Genomic DNA, 18,898 nt, shown 5'->3' on the forward strand with positions numbered 1-18,898 from the left:
TGAACGCTTGTGTGACTTTCCCTGCAGTTTGTTTCCAAAAACAACTTTTCCATGAACACAAGAGGGGTCCTTCAATCAGGCAGTACAGTCATTTTAACTCCAGCGTTTGGTTACTTCTCTAATATCAGTGAAACTTTGATGCTGTCTTGTGAGCGGTTTCATTCATGTTGCCAACTGACATGCAAGAACTCGAGACCAGACTAAGTCACTTACCAGGTGTGGTTAAATGCGTGAAGTGATTTCATGCACCTTTTTGTTGCCTTCCTCTTGACTGGCAACCACCTGACACCAGCAATCTACTCACTGACAGTAGGAGCAGCATGACTCAAGTGGTAGCGTGGCTGTCTCCCAACGTGAAGGTTGTAGGCCCGTTCCTCAAACCTTGAGTGACTTTTTTTTTTTTTAAATAAACCAATACTATACAAGTAAAATGTACTCAAAAACTCTCAATGTAAATTTTATTTTATTATTTTTTTTTTTTTAAGTAAATATCACTCCAAATATTATTTCAGGGGTGGCATGGTGGTTGACTGGTTAGCACCTTCGCCACACAGTGCAGAGGTGCAGGGTTTGATTCCGGCTCCGGCCTTCCTGTGTGGAGTTTGCATGTTCTCCCCGTGCAGATGTGGGTTTTCGCCGGGTACTCCAGTTACCTCCCACATTCCCAAAAATATGCATGGCAGGCTGATTGAACACTCTAAATTGTCCCTCGGTGTGAGTGTGAGCATGGATGGTTGTTCGTCTCTGTCTGCCCTGCGATTGGCTGAAAACCAGTTCAGGGTGTACCTGCGCCTCCTGCACAAAGACAGCTGTGATATTATTTCAGTGCAGTAGCGCGGGAATGAATCTACAGAATGGATCAAAATCTCAGAGTACATGATGCTCTCATCAGTGTAAAATGTGGGTGAGCAATTTATGTTCTCATCAAATAAATGTTGGGTTAAATCGTTTGGAGTACAATTAATCCATTGTGGGTAAAATTTACTCTGAATATTTGACTCTCTTCCAAGTGTAAATTTTACTCTGTTTAGACTGACACAAAATGGAGTCTTTTGAGAGTAAATTGACTCTGTGTATCCTTGGTGGAAAGCTGCATACTTAACTTCTTGACTATTAAATTTCATGAAAAACAAAATCTATCTTGATTTACAAGCGACTGTTGTTTTATGGGATCTGAAGAGTTCTTTAATTTGATCAAGTCAAGTTCAAGGAGTGAAAGAGTTCTCTGGTATCAGTGCAGACAACCGAGTATTTCGGTGGATGTTTATTTTGGGGCTTAATGAAGGCCTTGCAGCAGCGTGAGTAAAATCTCAATTCACTAATCAGAGACAATTTGGCCAAATATGAGTCCTAAATGCACAAGTTTGCCACTGAAGAAGACCACCAGCGATAGGAAAAACAAAACGTCTCGTGTACTGATGAGCACAGGACCAAAAATGGAACTTGGAAGCACAGCAAGCATCTCTCCCCTGGCTGCTTCCAGTTTGTCTCAGCTTTGCTTGGCTCAGTCTTTATGTGAAGCAGCTCACCTTACAAGCAGTAATCTTATTTTTACTCTTGTTGACAGTTGAAACACATCCTGTACGTCAATCACTCATCGTCAGAGTTAATGGTGATTATCAATGTTTTAATGTCTGGATGTGTTTTAAAATGAACTTTTTTTTTTTTTTACACTGATATGATATTGTTCAAAACTTCAAAATTTTGCCGTTGTTCAAAACTGACCCTGGATTAATTCAATTTCAATTATTTAAGAACAACAACGAGGAGGTTGGCTGCATCCCATCGTGGATTATGTCCACTTTCGCGAATTCCCTAAACCCATTTGACGTCAGTCAGTCTGTAATGCTCCAACAGTAATCTTTCATTAAGATATTTATTTTGCTCCAATGGTGAAAAACAATTCCATGTACCAGGTAATGACAATATATTGGCAACATTCGGCATGTTTGACTTGCTAAATTTTCTAGCGTGTGCTTCCACAACATGACGTGACACTTGCGTTGCTAATCCAACGCAGCAAAATGCTTCACCATCTTCAGGTTTGTCCTTGTGTAACCCAGAAGATGAACGCATCCCACAATCCTGTCCCGCCGCTCCTGCAGGGAACCCCGTCCCGTCTCGCCCCTCCCCTCTTGGCTTCGCTTTGCTGTTTACACCAGCAGGCCTGTCTCTGCTCCTGCTGCCCGTGACAGCCATTAAATTTAGCCCGCGCGGAGACACTTTAGTGAGCAGCTGTTACTGCGTCGACAAGACGAATAAAGTGCAGCAATCACTGAATGAGGTGGTGTCAGAGAGAAAAAGCATGTGAGGTGAAGTATCTGTCAAGGATATCATTCAGGACTCCCTCGCACACAACTGAAAAATTCTCACACACATCACTTCAAGGTTTGTTTCGATATATGAGCGTGGTTCACTATGATGTGTGAGAGTGTTTCAGCCGTTTATGTGAGCGGGCATTTTAGTAGTGTGTTGAGTGTTTCTGTGGTCCATTAGAACAATTGTCAGTAATGTATGCAAGCGTGTTTCAGTAGTGTGTGTGAAAGCGTTTCGGTAGTGCGGCGAGTCAAAAACAGGCTTGATTTCTGCGTGACAAAGCATACTGTGTGGAATTTTTTTCTGAGATTCTCGAACCTCGGGGTATTTTGACAAAAGCATGTTCTGGCACGCCACCGGGATTTTCTTCTTTCCACGGGCTCATCTCTTCGCTTTTTTTTTCTTCAATAAAAGTACGATACACACCATAAGCATGTTCGTACGGAAGCGTGGAACTGCCAATGTGGCGGAAACGTTTTTGGCTGGCAAACACATTTGAATGTACTTGCAAAATATGTTCAAATGTGCGCAAATTAATCCCCTGGGGGCATCATGGGGAAAACTGCTATTTTTTTTTTTTTTTTGGTAGTCTATATTTTATCAATATGTTCAAACATACCTGTGAGCATGTCACAGTCACCTGTGAACTAATTATAATAGTTAAAATAAATGTTCTCCTTTAAAAAACACATTGATTAATTCATATGATTGAGTGATGTCCACCAAAGTGTATGATACAGCGCAATTATGAATTGTCGTGATAATAAACGTACAAGTGCATATCAATTGTCTGTGCAGGTGTACTTAATTTTGTGAGACTGAATACAAAGAAAATGCCTGTCTTTGAAATGAAAAGAGAGGACCAAATTATGAGAAACAATGTGATTCCATGTTTTTACCCCCTTTTTAAGGTTTTGCAGACTACAATGAAATTATTTTGGGCTAGACTCGATATATTTCATTGACAGTGTAGATGTATGCATTTACTGTGTAAATATTTTATATTTTGTTTACTAGAGCACTTTTCCTCATTAGGGTCACGTGTGAGTGCCATTGCTTATAATTGTTATAATTTAGACTCTCCACTGAGCCTAACGTGTGTTTTTGGTATGAAGAATCATGTCGTGCCAATGTGGAAAATATCCAACATGGGAGGAAGTTGAGTGGAACAACTCCACACAGGAAGGGCAAGAGTTGAGATTTGAACACTGGCCATCGCTGGTTCCACACTGAGGCATTTTGTCAAATTGTGCAACAATTTGTGTTTTCCATTTAGAGAATCACAGTTGTATCACGGGTCACCCGCAGCAACATTCTGCAATGTTTTTGTCTTAAAATATCATGTGACCTTACATTTGATTGTTCAGGAGGGCGGAAGGTTCCTTCTCAGTGTCTTTTATAAATAAGCATGCCCCCGTCATGACAGGCATGTGACTTGCTGTGTCTCAGCCTTTTGTCCTCACATGATGTGTCATGACCACAAAATAGCACAAGCACAAAGGTGCCAGCCCTTGTAGCGTCAACCATAATGCGCATTTCATTATTTTAATGTACAAACCCAATTTTGATGAAGTTGGAACGTTGTGTTAAACATAAATAAAAACAGACTACAATGTTTTGCAAATCATGCTCAATCTATATTTAATTGAATACACTCCAAAGGCCAGATATTTAACATTCTAACTAATACATCTGATTGGGTTTTTTTTTTGCAAATAATAATTGACATCGAATTTTATGGCTGCAACACGTTCCAAAAACGTTGGGACAGGTGGCAAAAAAGAAATCAAACACCTGTTTGGATAATGGTCTGATGAAGACACTCTGAAGAAGGCGAAATTTTTTCGTCAAAACATGAACGGTAAATAACAACCTAAAGAAAAAAATTGTCTCAGATAAAAGCAACCAACAAGTTCAACCTGTTTGGAGCATCTCACAGGGGAAGAGCCTACCTGGGAACAGGTCGGTGCCATAATTGGGTATAAAAAGAGCTTCGCTGAATTGCTCAGTCATTCTCAAACGACGACGGGGCGACGTTCACGTCTTTGCCAACAACTGCGTGAGAAAATAGTCAAACAGGACAATAATGTACAATTGCAAGGAGTTTAAGGATTTCATCATCTACACTTCTTAAAATCATCAAAACGTTCTGATAATCTGGAGAAATCACTGCATGTAAGCTGCAAGGCAAGGCCGAGAGCCAACATTGAATGTCCGTGACCTTCAATCCCTCAGATGGCACTGCATCAAAAAAACAAAAACAAACAAACAAAAAAAAAAAGCACAAAACAACCCAACATTGATGTGAAAAGGATATCAGCACCATTCACCAGTCAGTAAATACAGTTCAGCACTACATCTGTAAGTGCAAGTTAAAACTCTACTATGCAAAGCAATAGCCATTTATCAGCAATACCAAGCAACGCCACCAACTTCCCTGGGCCCGAGCTCATCTAAGATGGACTGATGCAAAATGGAAACGTGTTCTGTGGTCCGACGAGTCCACATTTCAAATTGTTTTTGCGAATTTGCAAAGAGCATAAAAACCATTCGGACTTTATGGATGCAAAGTTCAAAATCCATGTGATGATGGTATGGGGCTGTGTTAGTGCCAACGGCATAGGTAACTTACTCATCTGTGAAGGCACCTTTAATGCTGAAAGGTACATGCAGGTTTTTGGGGAAATATATTGTAGCGTCGCCACTTTGAAGCACAAAGGCTGTAAGTAGTGTTCAAATGCATGTTTTGTGTCAATTATTTCTTCAGTCATTGGTTGACTTGTTTCATCATTTACTCGTATTTTCTCCAGTTTACGATGATAATTTTAGTACTGATGTAACACCGTGATTGTGCATAACATGTTGACTAATGACTTGCCAACACTTGTCATTGTGTGGGGTGTGAAAAACGTAAGCTTGTTCTTCTGCTTTAGAAAATTTAAGTGCAATTGTTCCTCACTCCCTCGGGAGCGCCACAATATGCCGCCATCCAAGCTGCGGCTTTGTCATTGACGCGCCTGCTTAATTTTGCAAGAGAATGCCAAACCACATTCTCCAGGATTAGACTGGCCTGCCTGCAGTCCAGACCCGCCTCCCATTGAAAATGTGTGATGCATTATGAGGCGTAAAATACGGCAACGGAGACCCTGATGTGTTGAACAGGTGAACCTTTACATCAAGCAAGAACGGGAAAAAATTCCACCTACAAAACTTCAATAATTAGTATCCTTACTTCCCAAACGTATATTAAATATAAAATCAGAAAAGGTGACGTGGTAAACATGACCTCGTCCCAGCTTTTTTGGAATGTATTACAGCAATAAATTCTAGGTTCATGTTTATTTGCTAAACCAGTAACGTTTCTCAGTTTGAACATTAAACATCTTGTCTTTGTCATGTATTCAATGAAATATAGGTTGCACAAGATTTGCAAATCAATGTGTTCTTTTTTTATTTATGTTTGTCCCAACTTCACTGGAATTGGGTTTGTATACTATTTTTGTTGTTGAACATATGGTTTACAATAGACGTGTGTCCAGCTGTCCATCCCCACCTCCCAACCAAGTACCGGTAGTTCCGAGACTGATTTCCAATGCGCCAGTGCTGATGAGTTGCCACAACAGGGCAATCTTTGAGAAACACTGCAGCTCATTTGCTATGAGAAGTCATACTTGTCATGTCTGAATTAACTGTTACGATCAGCGTCAAATACATGTGAGTTGGAACAGAGGTCACATTGTCTCTCGCTGATGTCACACAGGAGTCATACATTTGGTTTCAGGCTTTGAAAGCAGCGCTGATATTGAAGAAAGTCACTCGATTAAGTTGTTCAAGAATTTTTCCTTTGCACATCTGAGTTGTTAGCAATTTACAGGGCCAGTGCGCCCTAAACACAGTACATGCGTAGTGCGGAACGGACATGTGCAACTGTGATGTGCGTAGACTATTACATGGAAGAAGGAGAGAGGCAATGATCATTGCAATGACATCACTGGGCATCGACTGTGAATGTCTTCACTTATTTTGCTGTAAATGCCTTTCAATGTCGTATTTCTAACTATATGAAGCACACTGAGTTACTTTATAGATGAAATGTGCTATACAAACAAAGCTTCCTTGCCTTGAAAAAATATATACACTGGTCGACCTTTGCGTAGCGAATGTCATGTTCTGTCTTGATTGTGTTCCAGATCCACCTGGAGTGAAGGGCGTTTCTCTCCAGCAGGTGCACCTGTGCCTCATTTCCCCATCAAGCCCAGCCTTGTATTTCAGGACTCTGACTTCTGCTACACCTTGTTGGATTATTGACCTTGCTTGCTATTTGTGCTTCAAGTGTGCTTGCTAGAAGTCTCGATACCAGCCATAGTTGCTCTTCTTTTTTTTCATAGATCCTTGTGATTTTTGTTGTTCTAGTACAGTGGTGTCTACCATACGGCCCGCGGGCCGGAACCGGCCCCCGACGAGGTTCGATCAGGCCCGCAGGATAATTTAAAAGTGAAAAAATGCATAAAAGACACGGAATTCATATTTTTAATAAAATGCAATTCATGGATTATCCGCTAGGGGCACACTGTTTTCTCCTTCGTTTGTAAAGTGTAGGTAGGGATTACATTTTGATTTTATATGCACATGTGTAAATGGTTTAAAAATTCCTTTCTTTATAAATCTCGTTTAATCTTAATTTTAAAATTACTATATTTTTCAATACCAATTACTTGTTACAGTTTTGTGCCTTTATACAATCAGTGGGATCAGTTGTAATGCATATATGTGAATGATAAAAGTAAATTGCACATTTTTCTAAGGAAATCTAAGGTGTTTCATGACATGTTTTGTAACATTTTTCTAATGTTCTTGTGCTTCACTATACCAAAAACAAAAGAAAGACATGATATTTTGGTTATTTATAGCAGAATATAGTATAATTTTAATGGTCCGGCCCACTTGACATCTACCGAGGCTGTATGCGGCCCAAAATGTAAAATGAGTTTGACACCCCTGTTCTAGTATTTCTTTTAATTTTCATGTTATTGGACTTTTGGATATTTTGTTTAGGTGTCCAATTGAACCTTGCCTTTTCAAGCGCTTTTGGTTTGACGCGTTGTTTTTGCTGGCACCTTGTGTGACAGACAGGTGATTTCAGTTTATACTTTGTCAGTGCGATTTTCTTTCATATTTTCGTAACCGCACTTTGTCCGAGCTTGCGTTTTTGGAATCCTAAAACATCATTCGGTACGGTTGGAAACTAACAGCAAAAAGGGATTTGTCATTCTGAAGGCTCCACGGGTCGGGAGCAAGCAAGAGTGCGGGCGGGGAGGAAAGACAGAACAAGAGGAAACTCGCGCTACATTTGAAGGTGGATGTTGTAATGAAACTTTGTGGCAGAATCCAGCTACCCATTAGGCAGGAATTTGTCTCCAGTCTCGGTCTCGACTGACGATACGCCACAACCACCACAGCAGCCCTGATTACCATTAATTGAATATGTTGTCACGCCCTTTGCAGCGCTTGTAAAGGAGTGGCAAAATGCCCGAAATAAGGGCGGTCATTGATCCATTTTAGCCAATATATCGGTGAAAGTAAGTCTATTAATTACCTTCTCAATTTCTAGCCGATCAATTCACCGAGCCTTTTGCAGCCGAGAGACTCTTTCATGTGACCAATTTCATGCACGCTTCTGAAATAACACATTTGCTCAAATGACCTTTAATTAATAATGTTAGCATTATGTGTTATTAAGCATTAATGATGACCATTTATGTGAAGACACCGATCATGCTAATGATTTGCCACAATGATTTGGAAACATATCAGCATGCGGCACGGTTTCTGTAAATCTCTGCCAGTGTTCACTTTTTTAATGATCGCATCTACAACATTCCTAAGAATTCAAAACGTTCCATCACTGATCAGCTATTTTTAGAATCGGCTTGCAAGATATTCAGGTGGGAAATTTTGTTGATTTCGATGAGACTGTGTTTTAGTTTGAAGTATTTTTTTATTCATATGTATTTCTTTAATTCAGGTTGAATTTATTTTTGTTTATTGCCTTTCTCCACCTCATGTACACAAAACGCATACATTAATTGTCTCCTTTCAGTATGGAGACATTTTGCTTGTTCCAGTCCCGCTGCCTGTCAGAGTATCCCTTTTCTCCCCCACACTCATCTGCATCGTCCCGTCTCTCTCTGTGACCACAGTACTTTAATTGGACTTCTGCAGACAATTTGAGTCATGTTGGTGGCCTGGCACGCTCCTCTCTGTTCCAAAGTGGAATTCGGAACCCGACGCGAAGAAAATCCACTGTTGCTGTGTGCTGATGTTGCTCATGTTGTCTATTTTCCATTTCCCGTTACAAGAGTTCAGTAAGTATCAAAAATAATACCCGTGAGCCAAAATAGTCAAAATATATTCATTTAACACAAACAGTATGATTGTGATTTTTGCTCTGGCTTAGTACAGAGAGCCCGTAACTCTCAAATAAAGCTAAAAAAGAAATGGAAGTATAATGTTCTATATCTTAAATATTTAAAAAAAAAACAACACATTATTAAATGAACACCTCTTCCTGAAAATGAAAGCTCTTTTCTTTTGTTGTCAGTGTCTTCATAAAAGTGAATGGTCTCAGCACTGCAAGTTACAAACCATGCAAGTTGGTGGGGGAAGTATTTTTTTTACTTTTGTCGTTTGCTTCAACACTTCAACATCTTACACATAAAGAATGAACCACATGCCACTGAAAATGAAGTAATGTGACTCTTGGGCTGCAAAACAATAAATTAAAAGCAAGACACTGATTTTCATGCACGGTTTTGCCTTGGTTTGCAGAGAATGGAAAGACTTTCACCAGAACATAAAAATAGTCTGTTCGCTATATACTAGGGAGGCTGGCAATGAAATCTAAGAAAGTCAACACCAAAAGTGATTTTTTTTCCACAAGGTTGAGCATATAACATGCCATTTTCATCTTGTGCATTACGCTCTGCAATACAAACACATTTAGAGCACATACTTGCTTGCGATGGAATAATTCAGAGGTTGAAATCTCTTACAAAATGCCTGTATAATCTGATGACAATTCTGAAGCAAATGACCCTGCTCACCAGTTGCGACATACAAAAGTGGTACAAAAATGCATTTTATACATCACACAATTACCAGACGAGATGGGCAAGACATCACGCTAAAGAGCCAAAGTTGGCGTGTCCCCTGTGATCTACTGAGTCATCCTGTTAAGCCTTGTTCCACCGCTGGAAAGATCCGATTTGAAGGCCGGAGAAGAAGACTTGGTAGCGGTGCTTCCACATGATGAAAGCGCCCACAGCGCAGAAGAAGGCCTGGGCCAGGTTCAGCACAATCTGGAGCAAATGGTAGAGCGCGAGCGTCTCGGTGATGTCCTGGCAGTCGCGGACGCCCTCGTAGGTGAAAGTGCGAGCTATGGGGTCACGGGGGTCCAACGTGCACACGCAGGCCTCGGCGGTGGGCAGGCAGCTGAAGCTGCTGATCTGCGCATGGTGGTATCCGGCAAAAGCCATAACCAATGTGGATATGACCAGGCCGAGGACACACAAGGTAAAGTACAGGAGCTGTGGGCAGGAAGAGAAGTGTCACATCACGTATGATCAATATTGTTCTTGTGCGAATGCTGAGTGATGCGTGTTCATATCGGGGGTGTTATTGAATGCAAATGTCCAATTGATTAGTGTTGCTGCACTTTTTGCCGAACTTGCTGTTCTCCAGTAAGAAGCTCAACAGCCAAATTCACAAGCATGTGTATGACCCACCATGTAATTCCGCCCCTGGACTCCTGCTTAACAGGCCCATGACACAGTTCTGAGGTTCGGGGCCCCAATCTTGGCAGAGCAAAAGTCAGCTGGGATAGGTTCCAGCTCACTTGCAACACCAGTGAGAATAAGCGCCAAAGAAAATGAACGGATTGTCATGGTTCTGTTTGTGGCCAACAGGTGGCACTGTAGCGCTCCGCCTGCAGCTGCACACCTGTTGGTCATTGTGTCATTAGTTTGTTTGTTTGAAAGGACTCCCGGCACGACCATTCGGTGTCGGGTCATTGTTGCTGTTTGTTTGTTGCTGTGTGCACGTGTCATGTTTTGTTTTCTGTCTTAGATTTTTGCTGCTTTGATTTTTTGTGATTTTGCTGGACTTTATTTGAATGAGTTTTTGAGTTAGTTTCTCCTGTGTATTCCTGTTTGTATTTTTGTTCAATACATTTTGGTGAGCCACCCTGCTCCTTCCTGCTTTTTGGGGTCCTCCAACTACCACCACGCAAAACATGACACGGATGGACTTTTTACTGAAAGACCAACAGCCTGATCTTAGACAGAAAAAGCAATGAGCTTCAAATATCAGTCACATTGTTGTGATTTCATTTCTGTTATGCTCACAGCCACTATTGAATGGAATCTGGTATTTCACAGAATATGCTGTGATCTATTCGTCAGGGCTCCATGCGTTTCTTTGCTTGGAATTATTTCAGCTTGGCTGGCAGTTTGGAGATCTTATTATTCTTCCACTAGTTTTCCTGCTGCGTGTAATTATAGCACCGTAACAAAATATTTTAAATCAATCAACGAGCGCTATTTGTGACAACAGCTTTTTTTTTTTTTCCTGCAAGACCAAAGGATATTTAATTGACAGAAAAATCCTGGTGTCATACGTTGCCGTAAAGAATTTATGACACATCCATTAGTTCTGATGCGACTGAATTTACGATTTAAATAGAACGTGGTGACTCATTCAAGCTTTAGTGTACGAACCAGCTCTATGGTCTAAATATCTTCTGCTATGGTCTAAATATCTTCTGCATTTATCCATCGAACAGCATTCATTCACATGACTTTTGTGAGGGATTTGCAATTCGTTGTATGTTGTTGTTTTCAGGCTGTTGCTATTGCGTGAGGTCCTCTTGCGATAAAAGGTGAACGATTTAGTGGCCAAAGATCATCTTCACGGTGACATCAAACACATGGCTTTCGCATATTATATAAAATGGCACGTGACCTAAAATGACCCCCGCAAAATGTATGCAAAATGTACTCCAATCGAGACTCATAATTATTCCCGGTTGCATAAAGGGTACGATATGTTTCATCTGTTTTCAGTCTCCTCGTCTCATGATTAACCAGGAGAAGTCAAACTGAACAGGCAAACTAAACAGGCGTGCTGGCTCAGTGCCTGTTGCGGATTGATTTCAAAGAGATTACCCATAATTCCACAGGGCAAGACCTAACCCTCAGATCAGGAGCCCTGTCTCCTGTTTTGCGTGTGTGTGTGTGTGCCTCCTGTTTTGCATGTGTGTGTGTGTGTGTGTGTGTGTGTGTGTCTGTGTTTTGAGTGACTGCCACTATCTAAAAATACAGTTGTAAAATGTGACAACGACTTTATGACGTTCATGCAATTTCACAAGTGCAGTAACACTGAAGTTTGATCTTAATCCATCACTTACATAACTGCAGCCTTTATTCGCTGGCGTGCTTGTGCTCACTTACATCCTTCTTATGGAATTATGCAAGATGATGAGCGCCGCTTGATTCCAAATGGCATTCTTGCTAAGTTTGGAACAGCCGTGAAATGTGAAGCATAGCCGGTTAGAAGGGGGACGCGGTCACGGGGAAGGGATCGACAACTGTTTCATTGCTTGACTGAGCATTTGGCGACGGAAAGAAGCGTCGGCTGGTGGTTGCTTCCCTTCGCTGCATGCATGTCTCAACTTTAAAGAAGACATCCCTAATAGAATTTTTTTTTTTTTTTACTTTTTTCACAAAAGGTTGACACACGGGTCTGTTGACTGCAGATCCTTCCCTTCATTCATTTTCTATACCCACCTTGTTAATATCAAATATTTGAAGCAGCTCTTGTATTATCATGAGTAGTTTACAGTGGTTTTACTGTAATGCTGTTTTGGGCATTTTGGTTCTTTGTTCCATCGTCTCAACATTACATTAGGATTCATATTTTTAACAAAAGATTCCAACAGTTTTTAACACTAACTGCACACTCTCTCTCTCTCTCTCTCTCTCTCTCGCTCTCTCTCTCTCACACACACACACACATATACATAATGGATTTGATATGTGGCCTTCTTGCAATATTTCTTCCTAAATTCTTTGAACTCAATGAATAGAACCTTCATGAAAAGTCTTCTATCTGTGCACAAACAAGAGATGACTGATGAATCGAGAACTCTTGCTCGGTCATACCGCACTGTGATAGACTGATGTGATCTACTTTAAGATTGCAATTGCATACATTGTCTGGTGAATGAAAACTACTCCGGGAAGTTATATCCATGGCAGACAAAAGAAAAAAAAAACTCTGCATCATCGTCTCTCTTTGGTAGGGGTGACTGTGTTAGGTTGAGTTTTCAGGATCACGACGGGGAGGCAGTTTAAGGTTGTTTTTTTTTTTTTTTTTTTTTTTTTTTTTTTTTTTTTTAGCAAGTTTAAGTTTTTGACTAACTTCAGGATAAATATTTCAGGATGTTGCACCCCCAACCCCAAACCTCCCTCAGCCCCCCACAGACAGGCAGATTGAGTGTGACCATACAGTTCTGGTGATATAGTTTGTCCAAAATAAGGTAGTGTATGCATGGGTCAGGTTGAGCATAGGACTCCCGACATCCCCCAGCCTCGCCTACTCCCGTTCTCCCTTAGAAGATCGCCTTTAAATGGAATTTTATCCCTAAACATTTAGTCATATCATTGTTTTTAAAAATGGTTTCTTAGCAACAAGGGCTGGCTCAACTCGCCCCTATGCTCAACGTATCCCAGTCTCCGCGATGCCATTTCCAATCTTGTGATGGAATTAGAGGACCTCATTGACTGTCAACATGAACGCGTCCCGTTTACTCATGCACAGAGTAGACCCACCTTGACAATGAACTGCACTGTTGAGCGCTCATCTGGGTGATAGGTGACACAGTACAGGATGAATCCCACAATGGCAACCAAACAGAGCTGCAAAAACAATACAGCCACCACAGCTTCATTAGTTTTAATCACGTTTAAAGTTGATAATGTTGTGCGTGCGTTTGCTTTGGGCCCTAAAGCCCAACACATTGTTTTGCTCACATATTGACGGCTGCCACTAACACACTGCATATTCATTGATTACATGACTCTGACTGCCACAGACAGTCTTTCTTTCACACTCTTTCCACACCGTAGTTTGTCTTGTGACTAACGTGCAGCATCTTGTTTTACGGTTATTCCCGGGTTCTTAAGCACTCACCAAGAGTCTCTGGAAAGTTTTTGATGACGTCAGTGTTTTTCACTTGGATTCGTCTCGTGAGACGCTAACTCGGGATGCTGATGACCAGAGATGTTTTCGACAGGCCACTAAGATAGGGCCGAATCATCAACAAAAGCTGTTTTGTTCAATTTAATGCACCCTGATTTAGTGAAGAAAATAGAAAACACGCCCTCCTCAAGCACTTCAATCGGTAAAGTTGCGTCAGAGGCGCAGAGGTCAAATCACATGACTGGGACTCGCGAACATCTTGAGTGGTTTGTTTTCACGACTTGCAACTTGCTTGGCTAAAACTTATGAAAGCCTCAACTCAACTGTGACTTACTATTTTCATATACGGCGCACATTTGCTCGGCATGATTTACGTGCTGGAGCAAGTTCGGTTGCCAGTGTTTGGGAATTAGCACCATGCTAAGCGCAAACCTGAGTTTTATCTTTTACATATCCCCAGGGGCCCTGAAAATATGGTGACCGAAAGTAGACTACAGTAGACCTTAGACCAGTTCGGAGCAGGTCTAAGTTATGGTGCAGGGGGTGTCATGTGATTTGGGTGAATTTGATCGAGGTGCAGGCAGACAGATTGTGAGCTCTGGGGATATGTGTGGGGTGGATGTCATTGAACTGTATTTCATTAAAAATATGACAACAGCGGGCATTGAACTCTCTGAATCATTGTCGAAATCAATTTACTGAACGCATTATTTTTGTCATTATCTTTATTGTATTTATCAAAACACCCCCGTCACATAGACGCACATGAACAATCGGGGTGGAAGGCAGTGCTTCAGTGCGCACTTCGCAGTGTTGATCCATGATCACCTTGGCAAACTTGACCTATGGAGGTCTCCTTGCAGTTCCTGATAAACATATTTTGTACACTTCAATCTTCTGCATGGACTCCAGTGGGTCAATTTCTCCTTCCGCAATGTCAAGGACAGCGTGCACCTCTCCTGAACTGAATTTGAAGAGAACGACTGGAGCCGCTTTCATTGGCCAGGAAGTAAGCCAGCTGTGTTCACTCACACAATAGGGCAAGCGGCCCTTTCTACCAACAGCAACATCCAAGGTTTGCGACTTGAAAGTTAGAGACACAACATCATATTTATATCTGTCAGACACAGGTAAGCTAGTTTTGTGAACTTTCAAGCTAAACTGGTTCGGTTAGCCGGTTGGGAGCGTCTGCCCCCTTCAATTTGACTCACCTATAACATACAACATGCACAAAGTTAACGCCTCACTTTAACACATTTACACACACTAATAGATTTGGGAAACAGGTTGGCATAAAAAATAGCATATTGCTAGCGTCAAACTGAGACCTCTAATTCAGCAAATGTCATATGTTTTTTCACAAAAAAAGTAATGATGTTACTTTTACAAATTATTTCCTAATGTAAAGTGTTGAAAATGGCTTGCTCTCTTTGACATTGCAAAGACAATGGTTCAACAACTATGCCGTTTTGGGGGTCTCTGGAAAAGTGATGATTTTCTAGGTACAGTACATGGATTCTGCCAGTCGCCAACAAAATGCAGTTTAAATCTCATTATTACGGTACACATTTAACGTGTAACATGTCAGTATTTATCATCAGAGTTAAAAGCGATTCAGAAAATTTGACAAAATATGTATCAGCAAAGTAAAGTAAGCCCTCATGCTACCGTTATTTAAATAAATATATAAATAAATATGAATTCTTCTAAATACATTTATATACATTTATGCAATACTTTTAAGTTGTTCATTTTAGTTTGCAGAAATGCAAATGAAATTCTGTGTGTGTGTGAGACCTCTAATTCAGCAAATGTCATATGTTTTTTCACAAAAAAGTAATGATGTTACTTTTACAAATTATTTCCTAATGTAAAGTGTTGAAAATGGCTTGCTCTCTTTGACATTGCAAAGACAATGGTTCAACAACTATGCCGTTTTGGGGGTCTCTGGAAAAGTGATGATTTTCTAGGTACAGTACATGGATTCTGCCAGTCGCCAACAAAATGCAGTTTAAATCTCATTATTACGGTACACATTTAACGTGTAACATGTCAGTATTTATCATCAGAGTTAAAAGCGATTCAGAAAATTTGACAAAATATGTATCAGCAAAGTAAAGTAAGCCCTCATGCTACCGTTATTTAAATAAATATATAAATAAATATGAATTCTTCTAAATACATTTATATACATTTATGCAATACTTTTAAGTTGTTCATTTTAGTTTGCAGAAATGCAAATGAAATTCTGTGTGTGTGGTTTTTTTAATTTTTATTTTTAGCGTTACAAATTGACTTTTTTGTTATGATCTGTTGGGGGGAAAAACACATCCAATAGAGGTGCTCTATCAACTTTCTGCCAGATAATGCCACTTTCATATACACATTTGAGAGCATTTCAGATATTGTGTCCTTGTTTTGAAGTCTAATCAGCTAACAATCGTTTTCAGGGTTAACCGGTTGCCAGTTTATTGATACTGATCTCATATCAATCCAGGTGGAAATAATTCTCGGTAAAACCGGTACGCCCTCATTGCATTTAGTTTTCAGGTATCTGTCTCTTCATACTATATTCATCAAACTTCCCATGTGATTAAAATAAATGTGTATCCTAACCAACACATCTTACATCTGGCTGCAAACTCCTGAGTATGTAAAAACTCTCCATCCTGTCAGGACACTCATATCACTCATTCAAAAATGCAATCTACGTCGTCATAGCCTCAAAGTATTTGAAGTTAGGGAGTTATTTTTCATCCCCCATTCACAACAATAATAAACCTCACTGACAGTGTCAATCAAAACGGAACATTACTGGGTAAAAATATTTTTACACAGATTTTGTTTTGGGTACTATCACATTGTGCAAGTGACCATCACGTATACTCTTACTTTAAGCAACAAATGTGGCAATTGGCCGTCAGCTGATTATGCTGACGTTCAGTTTGCCTCAAGTGACTGTGTGGCTCTTCTTAGTTTACATGTATAATTATATGGATGCTCATCTTCTCAATATAGGATGGTTTAACTCTCTGGCCTTTTTCGAGTCGGCTAGGAGAGGAACGGTCACACCACATGGAATGTGGTGTTCCCTTATGTGGCTACTTTGTTGGATAAATTTTGAAGGATTTTCTCCCAACAAAACCTGTAGATACACTTCAAACCCAGCAACATCCTTGGACAAAAGCTGGTTTACTCCAAGGACAAAATCTCTCGAAACAAAATTCAGCAATGTTGTTTATGAAATGCAGTATAGTGAGGAGGGCAGTGACCTCGACACTAGAGAGGCCAAGCCGCCGCCACACAAACACATGGCACAACATATTGTTGGAGGGCAGCCTCTTCGGGTTCAGAGTCAGCTAGTTGTGTTTGTCCCAAAAACAGACCACCCTACGCTCCATCTTTCATCTCAAAATGGATTGTCACTTGGTAGACTTATTTCATTGTATTGGCTGCAAACGTTATGGTTTTATTCTTTCAGAATTGACACTAGTATAAATGAATTAAGTTGGTGTGTGTGTATCTGATTGTGCAGTCTAGTACAGTGTTTACACACGCAACTATTGTCTAGTGATGTGTGATTGAATATGGCGGTGAGCAATATTATTTTTAAACCCATTTTTTTAAAGTAAAATAAATGTACATGAAAAATAATGACGTTACCAATTTAAGTTTTTACTGCTGGAAATGGCCGAATAATTTTAATATGCCTTTAAGGTCAAAGTGGCATGCTTCACTTCTAAGCTTGTATTGGACTACGCACTTACCTTATCAAACAACTCAGGTTTGATTGGACATTGGACATTGTCAGTTCAATCCAGACTACTTCGACTAGATCTTCATATTATAGTGTGATCCTACCGGTGTTTTGTCAGTTGAGTGAGGTACTGTGGGACCACTGCTGACTTGCGTGTAGTGAAAACAGAGGCACATTGCCTTACATGCACGAGTAACGAGAAACCAGAAACGTCCATGCAAAGGAATGCAGAAGGTGAGCACGAAGACGGCGCTTACAATGATCCCAGCCCAATGTGGCGTCTCTCTGGCCAGGAGTGAAGGGCTGATGGCCAGCATGAGAAAGGCCACCACTGTGACGGCTACCCCCAGGAGCAGCTGCGACAGAGCCACAAGCAGAGGGAAGCGGCACACTCTGCACTTGCGGTCGTCGTCCGCCGCTGCACTCTCTTCTTTCCTCTTTCCGCCATCCCTGTGCTCTGAGGAACCTTTCTTGCCCATGTCTCACAATCTGTACCTCTCAGTCCTCACCACTTTTTTCGGCACTGTTTGAAAACGGCCGAGCTTGGCTGCCCGCTCGCCGTCGGCCTCCCGCCCCCACCTCTTATTCCCCTCCCTGCCCAGGCCTCATCTCACCATAGCTGCTATTTGGAAGCAGAGGAGGCGCTGAACTAATATGGAAAACATTTGGAATGGATTCCTCGAGCGGCTCCGGTGCCACATATAGAGCAGGCAGCTTACAGTGGAAGAAAGGAAGAGTAGGGAAGGGTGGCAGAAAGTCTCAAAGGGGGATTCCAACATACCACTGTGCTTCCATGAACTCAAGTTATGTGAGGAATGAGTATGTAGGTGGGTGCTTCTTAATTCAGTGAAGACTTGGGAGGAGGTCACAAGTTTTCTTTTTGCGTGAGTAGGTGATTGCATCCGTTTTTCCACTGCTGTCAAGACATTCATTGTTCTCAGAGGTTGTCTTCTCTCAACCCCCCAACAGCATCAGTCCCTTCCGAACTGGTGTCCAACAAGTCATGCAATAACTTTTCACCCTTTTTCACAGATAAAATAAGACAGATAAGACAAAAAGTAAATGACTCTCTTTCAGGAAAGAAATCACAATGTCACTTGTGCCATCTTGTTCTCCAGTTAATCTTGAACATTTTCACCTCCTGGGAAACACAACTTTGAAAGAAATAATGTTAAAATTAACATCCACAGCATGATGTCTTGAAATGCTGAATTCACATTTTTGCAAAAATGTTTTTAATTGCCTTACTCCAAATGTATTACTCATAGTGAAAGATTCTCTTCCATCAGGATAGTTCTCATGGCCTGAAAACTGCAGTAATAAAACCACTTTCAAAAAAAGCCTAACCCGGAAGCTTCAACAATAATTAACTATAGGCGCTGTATCGAATCTTCTGTTTCTGATGGGAAAAAAAATCATTCAAGGGGTAGTTTTGCAAAATAATCTGTGATGGATTTCAGTCTGGATTTCGACCACACCACAGCACTGAAAAATCTCGAAAAGTGTGTATGTGTGTGTTTTTTTTTTAACAGATTCAGTTTTAGGATGCAAAACTCTTTCATGCATTTC

The 18,898-nt window shown here is 40.8% G+C and overlaps 1 protein-coding gene across 1 annotated transcript; it reads right to left on the reverse strand.

The window, feature by feature from the left end:
* Positions 1–8,973: 8,973 nt before the first annotated feature.
* On the reverse strand, positions 8,974–17,949 carry sspn (sarcospan (Kras oncogene-associated gene)). Its single transcript, XM_019893908.1, has 3 exons — positions 17,587–17,949; positions 13,203–13,289; positions 8,974–9,902 (listed from the first exon to the last, which is right to left on the reverse strand). Exons 1-3 carry the CDS (start codon positions 17,806–17,808, stop codon positions 9,549–9,551), a joined length of 663 nt encoding a protein of 220 aa, XP_019749467.1. The 5' UTR covers positions 17,809–17,949; the 3' UTR covers positions 8,974–9,548.
* Between the last annotated feature and the right edge of the window lie 949 nt (positions 17,950–18,898).

Source organism: Hippocampus comes, unplaced genomic scaffold (genome assembly GCF_001891065.2).
Source record: "Hippocampus comes isolate QL1 unplaced genomic scaffold, H_comes_QL1_v1.1 scaffold104, whole genome shotgun sequence".
Lineage (NCBI taxonomy): Eukaryota > Metazoa > Chordata > Actinopteri > Syngnathiformes > Syngnathidae > Hippocampus > Hippocampus comes.

Excerpts from the sequence above, each read along its gene's own strand:
- sspn (XM_019893908.1), bottom strand. The coding sequence starts at position 17,808 with ATGGGCAAGAAAGGTTCCTCAGAGCACAGGGATGGCGGAAAGAGGAAA. Across the intron at positions 13,290-17,586 it reads CACATTGGGCTGGGATCATT|CTCTGTTTGGTTGCCATTGT; the intron begins GTAAGCGCCGTC and ends TTGTTTTTGCAG. Across the intron at positions 9,903-13,202 it reads CAGTGCAGTTCATTGTCAAG|CTCCTGTACTTTACCTTGTG; the intron begins GTGGGTCTACTC and ends TCCTGCCCACAG.